Source organism: Atractosteus spatula, chromosome 19 (assembly GCF_055471065.1).
Source record: "Atractosteus spatula isolate fAtrSpa1 chromosome 19, fAtrSpa1.hap1, whole genome shotgun sequence".
Taxonomy (NCBI): Eukaryota; Metazoa; Chordata; class Actinopteri; order Semionotiformes; family Lepisosteidae; genus Atractosteus; species Atractosteus spatula.
The window spans coordinates 555,864-569,714 of NC_142724.1; the positions used below are offsets into that span (position 1 = coordinate 555,864).

Below are 13,851 nucleotides of genomic sequence, written 5' to 3' on the forward strand. Positions count from 1 at the left end.
TCCATGTCCGGCATGAGGAGAGGCCAAACGGGTACCTCATCAGGAAAGAGAATTCCCTCTTTGTCCCGCAAAGACTGAATATATTTTCAAGCTGCACAGGACATTTCTCCTGAGCCCCGGGCAGACAGTGTTTTATCTGCTCTCAGAGCTCCAGTCCGCGGATGAGCTGGCAAGCGACGGTCTTCCTGCTCCCGTCGAGCTCCCGCTCCGCTGAGCCTCCGAGAGCTTGCTGACCCGGGGCACCGGAAGAGCCGGAGAGCAGATTCCTGCGGATCGCCAGAACAAACAAACAGGCTCCGGGATGTTGCAAGAGAGGATTCTCCATGGACATTGTCAATGAAGAAGGAAGGCAGGGAGCAGAGCGGAGGAGATGGCGTGCCTCATTCCGTCCTGTACTGCGGAGGCAGGCAGAGGTCTTGGCTGTTACTGAATTACCAGATGAAAAATACAGGCACCCTCCAACTGGATCAACTGGTTAAGGCTCTGGGATCCCGGGTTCGAGCCTGAGCCATATCACTTGCTGACTGTGACTGGGATTCCCCACTCAGTGGCGCAAAAATGGCAGAATGCCATCAAGGGTGGGGTAGGATTAGTTGACAGCTCTCTGCACCACAACGCCCCCTGTGGCCCCCCTGGGCTACTGCAGGCAGTGCTGTTGGAGAGGGATTCCCAGTCAGATCAGCCCTCACACTGTGTGCGGTTGAAGGGTTTGTAGCCACTAGCCAAGACATGGAAAGCTGGTTCAAATCAGTTGGGTTTCTAACAAAAAATGGCAATTCTATCCTTAAAAAAGAAAAAAATTCAGAAATAAACAAGGTGTGTGTAACAGCAAATTCCAAAATAATGATGATAATTTTATTTGTATCAGTTGCTTGTGCCAGATTTTTTTTACCCCCCTGCTACCATCTCCTGTCATATCTTAAGCTACAGTATGTAGTAAATATGTGAAGCCCTGTTTCATATTTGTAACCCCTAGTTCAGGCCGTCTTGTTTCAAAGCAGGAGGAACTGAGAAGTGTTTTGCCAGCGGCTGGTGTCATGAAGTAATGTGAAAATGGAACATGATGGGGCAGGTTATGTGAACCATTTCTCTGTGGTTATTGAGATTTTACTGCTTAAATGTGTAAGCCTCTGAAGAGGCACACTGGGTCTTAAAGTCAGTGTTTATTTGAACTCCCAGTCACTTGGGGGAATTTTAGTGTTGTATAGACAAATCATTTTTGTTTTATAGAAGGAGAAAGGGGAGAGGAATTTTTCAAGCTGACAGTTACACGCTGCACAGACTCTCAAGTAACATTCAAATTCAGGATTAATAAGTAAGGGAAATGTGAGATTTGACATTGGGTCTTAGTGCTTTCCAGTTGTGCTGCATTGATTTATAATTTCTTGCATTGAGAAAGATGGATTCTCTCATTTTTAATCTCTCTGTAGTTTTTAAAATAATTTCCAGCAGAGCACAGCTACAACACTGTGCACGTAATGGGCATGAATCAAAATGCAAGCTCCATTTATCAATCTTAACTGAGCAAACAGTGTAACGAGAAACAGTTCCCCACTGTTCGCTGTGTAAGAAACATGGAGTGCCTCGTTGATAGTATTGTTGTTCCTGGAACCACAGGTAGAATTTTGAAATTGCACAGATTACTTCATCATCACATGACTAATCTCATTAGACCCTTTCTTGTAAGCAGCGGTCGTGGCCAATATTCACTCCCTGATTGTGAGCACTAAGCACAGGCCACAGCGCATGCTCACACACACTTCTCTGCTCCACTCCTTCAGGAGAGCCCGGCTGCTCCTGGGCCAGGGGGTCTGGGCTGCGTTCACCCCAGTCTCCCCGGTCTCCCGGGGATCAGCCACCAGAGGCTAATTCAGCAACGGAAAGCCACACAGCTCTGGAGCTCTTCAAGAGCACAGCGAGAGACCAAAACTCAGGGATGAGTGAGAGGGAATCATCTATCCACCCGCCCTTTATCAGAACACCTGCCGCTCCTGGAGAGGGCCAGCCAAGCTGCAGCCTGTCTAGGAGGAGAGGACACAAGGGGGCCCGTCACAGGACACAATCACCCACTCTCTTCCACAAAGCCTTAATTTAGCCTTCCCAGAGTGCTAGGTTGTTTGCATGCAAAAGTATCTGCTTACTTACTTTAAAACATAGGTTTATATTGGACATCTGGAAACAGGGAGGCCACATGGAGGCCATCTTCATGACCGCTGCTCACAGACCCGAGAGCCAGAAGCTCCTGGAGCTGAGCTGGTCTCTGGGCACAGAGAGCTCTGTCCAGCACTGCCCAGCACCTGGGAGTGTGGCAGCTGAGAGCCGGCTCATGGGCAGGGGAGGGGGGACACTGTCCTTTCGCTCTTTCTTTCTGTATTTCTTTTATGGAAAGCAATTGGAGGAAAATCTTCTTGAGTGGCCTCTAAAAGACGAGGTTTCTACTTACAAAACCTCACTGTCACAAACAGAGGCGTGCTTGGTTTGGACTAATAATTTGATCTAGGGTTTCTTGGGACAATGGCCCAGCACTGAGGAGTCTCCCTGTTCCAGGGGTAACTCATTCTCTGACGGTTTACAGACCAGCTCAGATAGTTTACACATCCAGACTTTGCCTTGTGAAAACCGCCATTGACCAAATGGTAGCCAAATAGAGTCCCTCCTCAGAGAGCAATGAGAGTTTTATTGCACATCAGTATTCAAGTCTGCAAAACCTCCATAACAAGCAAAGCCAAATAGTCTTTTCATTAAGAATTATGTCAAAAGGCAAGAACAGTTTTTTGCTGCTCTTATAATGTTATTAGTGTTTTTTTGTTATTCAGTGGGACTAATTCAGTAAGTGAACTCAGAGATGGCTCAGACTGGTGTGCCAACTCGTGGATTTCCTGTGTTTACTTGGGACACCAAGTCATTTTCAGGAACAATTTCTGTCTTCTGTGTGTTGATTTAAACCAACAGCCTGAAACATTAGCTCCTTTCATTTCCAATGCCTTTATTTACAATAACACAAAGAGTCCTGCCTTGCTGCGTGGAGCCAATATTGTCTTTCCTCCCCTGACACACCGTTAATGAGCCCTGGCTCAGAGCTCATGGAAAACTGGGCGCTGTGAAAAAGTACACCTGATATCCCATAAATTGTAAACAGCTTTCAAATAGGTTTAGACAAGAGAAAAAAACATAAATAAAAAGAACTTTCTGAAATGTATTGTTTGCCTGTGATCTTGTGTAGTGTTTAAATTCATGCATTCATCATGCCTTGCAATCTGCAGCTCTCTGGCACAACAAGAGGATTTTGTGCTACCAAATCAAAGACTCTTTTACCAGATTCTGGACTGGCCAGAGGTCACTCCAGGGAAAGACAGTCTAATCAATGCGCATGAGGCGCCAGTGTGGTAAAACAGAATCAGTAAAACAAGAGCATTTCAATTGCTTTTGCCAGGCAATGGTGCCATATTTTCAGGAACCTGACACATGAGTTCCCGATAACAAGAAATGATAGATTCCATTCCAATTTGGAAGCACATGCAGTCCTTTCACGTAGGCCTCCACTAGTACGTGATTGATGCACTGCAGAACGATATCTCTTCACCTCTCTACTGGGGGGAATGATCAGTGACTCGGCCCCTCAGCAACAGGACTGCCTGTTTGTCAGCTCCTAGAGACCATGGCAGCCACACAGTTTAAATTGAACAAAGGGGAACATCTTTTCATCGCAGTGATGTGAGCTCACACTGTATTCACTGTTCAGCAGGGCTTTCAGGAGCTCAGGAACAATTTCAGTCCCATGAACATCAGGCAAAGCTTATTTAACAGACTGGGCATTGTATCCAGAGCGTGAAGGAGGAGATGGTGCCCTTACCAGCCTCCAGTAAGAATGTTTTTCTGACCCTGTCAAAAGTGCGTTTTTAATTATTAAATAATTATATAATAATTATTATATAATAAATGTGCACAGCAGATAAAGGCACTGGATCTGGTTTTAGCTTCGGTTGTGTGTCCTATTTTTTCATATAACCTGTCAGTCCAATAGAAACACTTTCAGCCCCCTGGTCTGAGTGAACCCCAACCAGTCAGCTGTCAGAAAAATGGACAAGTATTTGGACCAACTCACCATTGGAAAGATGTTGATTTTGAAGTAATGTAACACAATGTTTTTCTTATACACCATGCGGAAGATACCTTTTAATTAAAAAAATGTTTCGATCCCTGGAATTGAGTACTAAACTTAAACGTTCTCCCTTTTTCTGAAGACTCTGTGACACACAGAGAGTGATCGTGCTGAGATGCATCCTGGTTTCCTCGCCCTGGGACTGTCCCTGTATTTATCAAGGCAAGGGGGCATGATATTTATTGATTAAAGATAAATTCTTCAGAGAGATGTTACTTTTTAATCTTCTGGGTCAAGGGTTAGGTTTCTGATCCTTATTTTTGTTACAGCGGCATTATTAGTTTATCTGGAGGTGAATCTTTTGTTTTTGTTCCAAGGAATCCCAAACATCCCATGTCAGCTGCTGGGTTACTTATCTCCAGCCCCTCAGCCCACCGCCGGCGCAGCTCGGGTCAGCAGGGCTGCACTGGGTCTGTCACCCCACTCTGAGCGCCCCGCGCACCGCCAGGCAGCACCTGGAAAGATCCACCGGGGTCGTCCACAGGAGTCCGGCATGACCTCGCTGGGAGATGTGTTTTTAGCCCGCCGCTCGTGAATGGAGAAGTTCTGGTGCGCTGTGGGAGCACGGCACCCTTCCCCCTCACCCTCACCGGAGTGGGAGTGGCGGTCGTGTGGGACGCCTGTCTGTCACAGCTTGTGCCCCATTGAGACCCGCCTGAGGCCTTAACTTCACAGATCTCACCCTCGTCTGGCAGCTGCAATTTGTCTTTGTTCTTACGCACATGATACCGCTCACAAAAAAGTTGCAGGTCCCAGGACCGAAACACAGGAGGCAATGTGGGCAGCTAGACCTTCCCACTCCCACAGGCAGAAGGAAGGTCAGCACAGTGCAAAACACACAGGGGTAGTTCAAAGAGCAGCGTCTTCGGACCTCCAGTGACGCCAGTAATTAGATCAGTTGAGCACCGAGACCTCACTAGGACTTGGACTTTTTGAAACTAATTCGCAAAGACACAAACATACACAATCTCTTAACTGTGTTGCTTTTTAATTATTGCATAACCCCTGCAATCTGGAAACATCAGCTGTTTCTCCACGCCCCGGCTCACCGCACTGACCGCTGCACCTACAGGGGCGGGATGAGGGCATGCAGATGGAATCGGATCGTGCCCGTTCGTCTCTCGGCACACTCCAGAGAGACCTCGGCACCCCAGCCCTGGTCCTGCACTTCCAAAGCGGCCAGAGTCTCTCCCCTTCTCAACAGAATTCCCTTCAAATCCCAGAAGAGGGGTGGAGGGAAAACAAACAGTCGGGAGACATAACTCATGAACAGTGGCTCAGGAATGTTCTTCCATGCATGAATATTAAGAAAACGTTCAGTACAAGAAGCCTGGGGCTCATCCAAGGAATTTTACAATGTTTTCAGAACAACTGAAAATCTACTGTCGAATCAATGTCTCTCTCCACTTGTTTTGTTAAAGATAGAACAACAACATTTTTCTTAATAAGGGTAATTAGTTTCCCCATTAAACAAAATTCATACCACAGCATGCTCATGCTCTGTCCTGTGTAAGGCTGCTTTGTGGGATACCAACAGGGAATTAATGACACCTAAGGAATTAGGAGAAGCTCAGCTCTTTGCTTATCCTCTATCGCAGCAATTTAATGCACAGCTTCATAAACTGCACTCCTTAAAGCATTTGATACTCTTGCAGCCTTATGGCAAGAACGTCTGGAATCTCCCTTTTCTCTTACATAACCAAAAAGACTCTGTTGGTAAACCAATGAACTCTTAACTGGACTCTTAGAAAGGTAATATATTAACCTTATTTTAACTTGACTTGATTAGAAAAAAGCTTAAATTTACTTAGGGTCTGCAAACCAGTTCAACCTTTTATACATACAATAATATATACAGTATACTATATACTGGATGAGGTTTCCTTGAGACCAATAGAAAATAGTGTTATTACATATTAATAATGCTATGTATTTAAAATAATTGTGTTATACTGTTAGCAAGACACACATCTTTGTTCCTTAAACCACACATTTAGAAGCAACAGTGTTCTGTATCAATAATCCAAATGTAAGAAAATGTTGTGTGTCTCTTCAGTGGTACAGCTCTGCTCTTTGCTAGCCAAAGACAGGGGATTTGCCGTCTTTAAAGAGCACAGTGACTGACTGGGCCGCCCCGGAGCTGGGAGCAGGAGTCTGGGCAGTATGTGAGAAGTGCAGCAGTAAAGACAGACCTGGCACAGACTGCTGCCACACACACCCAGCCTCCAGGAAAGGCAGCTGATGTTATGAAAGTGACATTTTAAGGAAATCAACATTTCTTAATTGCACAGGCATCCAAGTCTCATTAGCAGAGCGCTGTGGTCCTTGTAGGGGCTGTGAAGACAGATGTCCTAACTACTGCACTAACTACTGCAACAAGAGCATCCAGGAGAGTGCATATGAGTGCATTTCTCCTGTAGCCAAGATGGTCTTGTGTTTTTCTATTAGGATTAAAGTGGTAGCTGATGGTCCCCACATTTCCCGTTGTGATAATGATTCTTATTATACTGTTAACTCAGTTCTTAGGTGCGTTTTCATTCCTCAACTAAATGCAACCAGATGGACATTGAAACAGAGTTCAGGTTCCGGTCTGGTCTTTTACTGTATTGCACAATATTTGTTTAGGTAATAAAGTAAAAGTCTGGTGCTCTGGAATGTGCTCTTTGGTGATCTGAGCAATCCAGCCTAATTAACAATGGAGAGCTGTAGCTGTGTTTGATTTATGGGTACATGATGTCTAATCCTTTTTTCATTTCAGAAAGTGAACCAATGCTATTTAAATATAACAGGCGACAGCACAGAAATCAATCAGTTCTTCTGAATGCCAGAAACGAGTGATTCCTCGTCTTTGCTGTGTTTAAACATGCACTTCTGCAAATCCCTTACAAAACAGGGATGCACTGGCACTAGGTCTTCAGGGCTCCTTGGGGGTAAAAGCTATGGGATTTCGAGATCCACATGAAAGTCTTGAACGGGTGAACTGGTCAGCCTGTGTGATTGTGCAGCTTCCCCCTTGTCACTGTGGCACAGAGAATCTCAATGGGCCACTGCAGCCCCTGATGGTACAAACCAGCTGAGGCTTCTTTGATCTGGAGCAGACACAGAACTTCAAATAAGCAGAACTTCAGATAACTTCCTACTTATCCTTTTAAAAACTTTTAATTTTTCCCCCTTTCTCTTCCCTTTTAAAGGAATGAAGAGGACATGTAAACACATTACTCTGCAGAAGACTGCTGTCAGATACCAGGTTAGGGTTCCAGCACATTAGAGAGAAGCCCAGCGCTGTTCCTGCTTGCCAGCGAGGGCCTCATTTACCCCCCGTCATTCAGCAGCACTCTAAACAACTGAACACAGTACGTGCGCAGCTCAGCTCTCCAACCTCATTTCTTCACTCCTTGCATGAAAGAGCTCTCTATTTTTAAAATGTAAAGTTAAAATGAGATATGAGCTAAGGTTTTTTGTGGTTCCAAGAAAATATATTTCCAGATATATAAACCCAGACTTACACATTGAAATATACACTGACAGGCCAAAACTCTTGTGTTGTACTACTATTGCCTCTCAGTATATAAGGTTTAAAAGGAAATTGTTTGATTTGCTCTGAAAGGATTTTGTCTGGAAGAGAAAAAAGAAAGGGCAAACCTCTGAGCCGTCTGTATGAATGGCTCTTGGCCCCAAACAACACACTGACAGGCAGGCAGGTGTGTCTCTGCACGGCTTACTCACTACCAGTCCTACACAGCACAGCCACTGACCCTCCACAGCCAGGGCTCAGTGTGACCTGAACTCTGTCCTTGAACCGTGGCAGAGGGGACCCTGCGGGGCAGAGCTTTCTACTTGGGAGGCATTGTGGACCACTGGAGAGCCCCCCTACCTGCCTCAGCCTGCACACACAGACACACAGACTCCCTTACTAACATCAGGACAAGCCTCCCACAGTGAAGAGGTGCCGCTGTCAAGAGCACATGCTACACGCTCGGTCTAATGCCCACTTTAACCCCACACTGACAACAAAGGACATTTGAAAATCTGAGCATGCCTGAATTTCTTTTCCCTTCACAGAAGGCTGGACAACTGCAGTCATGCAGCATGCAAACTCAAACTCAGCAAACCCCTTCCACCATCTCTGGAGGGGTCAGCTTTTACAGGATAGAGTCCCAAGCCTCGCGCTCACTCAGACGTTCCCCCCTCCCGGGTCGGGCCTTACCTTCTGCAGCCACTGCGTGTTGTTCTCCATGGCGCTCTCCAGGTGCTGCAGCTTCTGCACCGACCACTCGTTCTCCGCTGGGGGGGCGTCTCTCTGAACCACGTTGATGTTGCCATACAGGTCCGGAGCCCCGCGGCAGCTGTCCGCCTCGGGCAGGATGAAGGTGTAGCTGCAGTGGCCGTGCTGGACCCTGTGGAGCCGTCTGCGCCCCTCGGCGCCACGCCGCTGGCCCCCACCTCCAGCCGAGCCTCCGGCCACACTGACCACCAGCAGCCCCAGTCCCAATACGCTCAGCTGCATCGCTGCGCTGCTCAGCTGCGTCTCCGGGGCTGACTGCAGTGTCTAGGTGTCCTTCATCTGCAGAGGGTCTGCAATACAAGATTCTGCATGCTTTCAGTTCCCAAGCTATTCAGATCTCTTTTTGCTCTCTCCTTTGTGCTAAAAACTAAAAACTATTTTATTTTTAGCAAAAACTTTTTGCTAAAAACTCCTTAGAATTTTCTTTCTTTAGCACTGCGTTTAAGCCTGAGACCTTTCTCTCCGGGGATGGAGTGTCTCTCTAAGTCTCCCTGGCCCAAATCCGTGTGTGAGAGCCAGACTAAGCAGAGTCTACAGTGACCCATGGGTAGCCACAGAGAAGGAGCTGAAATTCTGAGTCCCTCTGTCTTCACCAAAAAAACCCCACTTCCCTCCCATCCCACTCCAGTGGGTCGAGTTTCACAGATGACCAAAATGAAAAAGCACTGCCCCCTTATCAGGAGGGCGGGGAAATCTGCTATCAGCCCTCTCTGTCCATCGCAGGGTCAGGAGCAGACAGCCCTCTCTCCTGGTTTCCACTGCGTTTCCTTACCTTGTATAAAACAAAACCAGCTTATCAAGCTGATGAAGCACAGATGTAGTGAAAGAAAGATGCAGAAAACAAAAAAAAACAAAGGAGAAATGAAAGAAATGAGCTGGTATTGCTTATAAAATCCACAGTAACATATCGGAAAAGTTTTTCTTCTGAGCCAGACAGGATTTGATTTTGATTTGTCCCTGTCATGCCTTGTTCTGAGAGATTTTCAGTTCATTATGTTGGCTGTTTAGTCAGTTATTTACATGGAAGCTTCTTGTTAATGCTAATAGAGCTCTAGTTTGGCCCCTGTCATGGCATCTTTTACATGCTCATTTTTAACAAAGCCCCTGTTAAATCTTGTTGAGTTTTCACTTCAGATGAGTGATCCAGTTTTCTAAAACTGCTCGAACTAATCATCTCAAATGTAATGAAGACATGATCACATAGAGCACCTGCAAAAAAACAAATGATAGCTTTAAAAGTAGGAGGGTAAACACAGTCTTCCTTGAGGCACTCAAATTGGAGTTTTAAGCAGCAGGTCTTTGTAGAGACTGAAACATGCGAACTGCCAGATGACTGAATGAAACAGGAAGAGAAAACAGTGCAGGTGATCCTGAGATCACTGAGCTACTAACCAACAAACTAGAAGGGCCCATCTCCTATATGTCCTCTAGCCTGTTCTCGTGTGTTCTTACCAAAAACAAAGACCTGTGCTTCTCTCATTTTCCTGCTGTTGATGCTGCCTGTGTAACTGGCTTGATAGCTCAGATAAGACCTGCTACTTTTGTCCTTGAGCCTATTCCTACAATCCTCCTGAAAACTAAACTACTTCTCTGCTTTTCGTCCATTTGTTACCGACATGACCTTACTCTTGTAGGCTTGTACTCAATTGTTTTATTTCCAACATGCCTTTTGTAACAAGTTCTGGAATTTCTGGAACAAGTTAAATTATAGTTGATGTCTCTAAACGTTTCCTGTCAGAGCTTAAACAGAGCTGCAGAACTGAAACCCCTGTAAAGCCATACATGGCTTCTGACTCTGGGTCCCTTAGTACCCTCCTGCTTCTGGACTTACTGTAGGTGTCATTTACAGCATTCTGCTAGGCCATGTGGAAAACTGGGATCACTGGCTCTGCCCTTCATCGATTTGGCTTCTATTTGATTGTTTTACATCCCCTATGTGCTCTAGGTGTTCCCCAGGGTCCTGCTCCAGGTCCTGTACTGATAGGATCCACATGGTGCCTCTTAGTCAGATTATTTGACATCATGAACTTGGGTTTCACTGCTAATCTGATGACACCCAGGTTTATTTGAAGACCAAATCAGATCTCAATTCCCTCACCTTACAGGTGCCTGTCTTATATGGGGATCTGAATCACAAGAGTCACAAGATTCATTGCTGGCAAACAAAGCATATGAATGAGCAGGAGGAGGAACAAAATAACTAACAGACATAATCAACTGACATACAGCAAATTTGTATTTTACAATACAAATCCCCATCTAGTGTAAATATTGTAAGCGATGTCCTTTATCTCACCTGTAATGTTCTAATCAGGAGAGTGAATCTTTTGGGTTGTTGGTGCTACAGAGCTTCTGAACAAGTGGATCTGTAATCAGCCAGATCTGAACAGTTGGGAAGAACATTGTGTGTTTTAATGTGCTGTGATTGGCTTAATCTGAACAAGTGGGAGGAACCTTGTGCGGTTAAATGTGCTGTAATTGGCTGAACCTTAACAAGTTAATAGTTAAGTGGAACTAGTTAGTTGTTTAGTAGATGATGTTAGTAGTTAATGAGTTTTCAACAATTAATTGGTGGTGTAAACCTTGGCAGAAGATGCTTGATATTTAGAGGCTACCTGTAAAATGAGTGTTGATTTTGATGTGTGATTCTACAATGTTTGATATACAGGGGGAGACAAAGTGATTTCTATAATATACGACCATATTTTTTCATTGTGAAAGCAATCCTATTTAATCTTTTACCAATCAGTCCATGAATATCCAGGCCTTTCACAGCTGGTGCATGCTCCCAGCTCAGGACCAGCTGGGTTTGGGTGGACAGCTAGGCAGACAGAGCCAGATGGCAACGTTGGTGCTTCAAAGACAGATACCAGGGGCTCGTCTGACACTGCATTGATACAGATGGAATAATTATTGATGTATTTAATAAAAATTGGCAAGCACTGCTGTGAAGGTTTATATTAAGAAAGCATCCAGCCTGGTGCTGTGGTGGAAGCTGTGATCGGCTGAATGGCCCATTATCCTTGTATATCACCCTGAGTCTGAGACAGAGACACAGAGCTCCAAGCTGCAGTGTGCTGGGAGCCTGAGTCACTGCTCATTTCATTGCCAGCTTCAGTTAAAAAGAAACATGCTTTAATTGTCTTTCTGACTAATCTCCAAACCGCTTCATTCATTTGGCTTGTTCATTGAGCTTGAGCCCTCTGTGTCTACAAGGGACCTTCTATCCCCAGATTGCAACACTGCCATTATCAGTTCGCTTCTTTCCAGTTCACATCACTGGAGAGATACTGTCCAAGAGGAAGGAAAACACGAAACACTGATTGCATTTCGGAAAATTAATCTTAGTAAGCAAAAGGTTAAGGCACAAGAATGCTACTTTTTTAAGACAGAAATCTTTCTAGGATGGCTGCTTCATCCCGGATTCCCAGCAGCATACTTCAAAAAACTCCTCACAGATGCGATGGGAATTCTGGGATGTTAAGAAGAAGACAGATGCTGACCTTTGCTGCTGCAGGCCTGGGCAGAGGCTGGCAGAGGTCAGCCTGAAGACTAATATTCAGAGATTATCTGTCGGTTTGCACATTCAGGGAGAGAAAATGAATAGCCTGCAAAAAGGTAGCTGCTGAAAGGCTGCCTGACTTGCATTTGTTTTATTTTTATGAGTGACTTACAAAGTAATTTTGTACTGTTAAAAAAATAGCATTTACCTCCTTCCATAATTAAAACCTTGAAGTTGTGATTTTATTTAAAGTACATTTAACCTCAGTTCCTAACATTTCCCCTTTGATATTGCAAAATATATTTTTTTAAACATTCCAGAAGTATTTTTAACAACAGTATTAAATAACAATGTTCCAGTAGTATTTTAAAGAAGTACCCTAGCCCTCTCCCTGTTCAGTGGTACTCTGGACTTCGAGCACGTTGCCTTGCTTTGATTTGGAGAGGTGTAGAGGAGTGATTCTGCAACCCTCCAGGTAGCTCTGATCCCCTCAACAGCAGCTGTTAAGACTTCTTCCTCTTTGTCTCTAGCTTGTCCACTGTCTGATCAGGAAACAGACACAGCTCACATCAGAATCCGAGTGATTGCGTTAAGTATGTCTGTCCACCTGCAAAAACACAGATGGTAGAAATTTAATGCAGATGTTGGTGATGATCCCTCTGCCTTTCTCTCCCATCCCCGGTCAAATGTCTCCTCCACTCCTGTCTGGATTAAAATAGTCTTAGCTCCTGCAACAAAAATGCTAAATCACTTCAGCAAATGTTTGATTTGGGTTATGATAATGTTTTTCCAGGCGATAAGTTATCACTGCTAAAACATTCCTTGAGTGAGCTGAAAATGGCTCCGAGCAGATGGCTTCCACGTCTGGCCGAGGAGAAGCTGTGTGGGTCACCGATGCGCTATGTCTGAACTGCAGGTTTCCTCTAGGGCTCCCTGTGTCACCCTGACCCTGACATAAACCAAGCAAAAGCTTAGCATGTCCTTAACAGAGTATTCTATTTCCCCCCCTCGAACTTTGCAGGCATGGTGTAGAACCAATCACAGTGTGAATTTGTATATTGTTTGTATCAGGGCCGGCCCAACCTAATGCAGGACTTTCAGGTGACACTTGGTCATAAAACTAGTCCTGTTTTGCGTCCATTTTCATCAGAATTGCTCTCACGTTTCATAAAACCAGGCTCTTCTTTAAATGTGTTGTTCATGCTTCTTCTAGACAGCCGAGCAGGTTAATTCCATAGGCCCCCCAGAGAAGAGAAGAGGACACGAAAGGCTATTCTGTTTCAGAAGAAGATTCTGTTTTTTTTTCATGCTCCCAGCTAGGTGATGAAAAAGGTCTTCGTCTCTCACCCAGCAGAAATGCCAAGCTGCAGAAACCCAGCCAACACACACATATATATTTACAAAATAAAAACGTCTTCTCCAAGTGGGTCTGACTCCGTTTGGAGAGAGTGTGAGAACAGTCCCTCACATTGCAACTGCCCAGGGCCACGACCTGCAATGAACCCGTCACCAGGGCCTGAGAGCAAGGGAGAGCAGGGGGTTATGACACAACAGACTGAGCCCCACTATAGGAGAGTTAGAGGTACAGGGGATAACAATCAAGAGCAATATACGCTCCTAAAGTGAAGCAGGAAGTACAGCAAAAACCATACACTAGACAAGACTAGAAAGACTAGAAAGAAGCTTCAGATTTGGGGTTTATTTGCTGCTGTGAGGGTTAAAATGGAGGAATCAGGCCTTTTGAGAGCACACTGTATGAAACTGGCAGGAGGGACTAAAAAGATATGTGTGATTTCATGAAGGATGTCAGACACTAAGATGTTTATTAAAAAAAAATGTTTAAAATCACTGGTGTCAAATCTATTTAGAAATATGCCCACATTAAGACCTGTCTTCCACATA

At 45.0% G+C, this 13,851-nt stretch overlaps 1 protein-coding gene across 1 annotated transcript in view; it reads right to left on the reverse strand.

Moving 5' to 3' along the window:
- The window catches only part of angpt4 (angiopoietin 4), a 34,094-nt gene extending 25,092 nt beyond the window's left edge, over positions 1–9,002 (reverse strand). The window contains exon 1 of the mRNA XM_088937445.1: positions 8,370–9,002. Within this exon, the coding sequence (XP_088793571.1) occupies positions 8,370–8,669 (300 nt within the window). The 5' untranslated portion in view covers positions 8,670–9,002. The remainder of the gene's footprint in view (positions 1–8,369) is intronic.
- Positions 9,003–13,851: the final 4,849 nt, after the last annotated feature.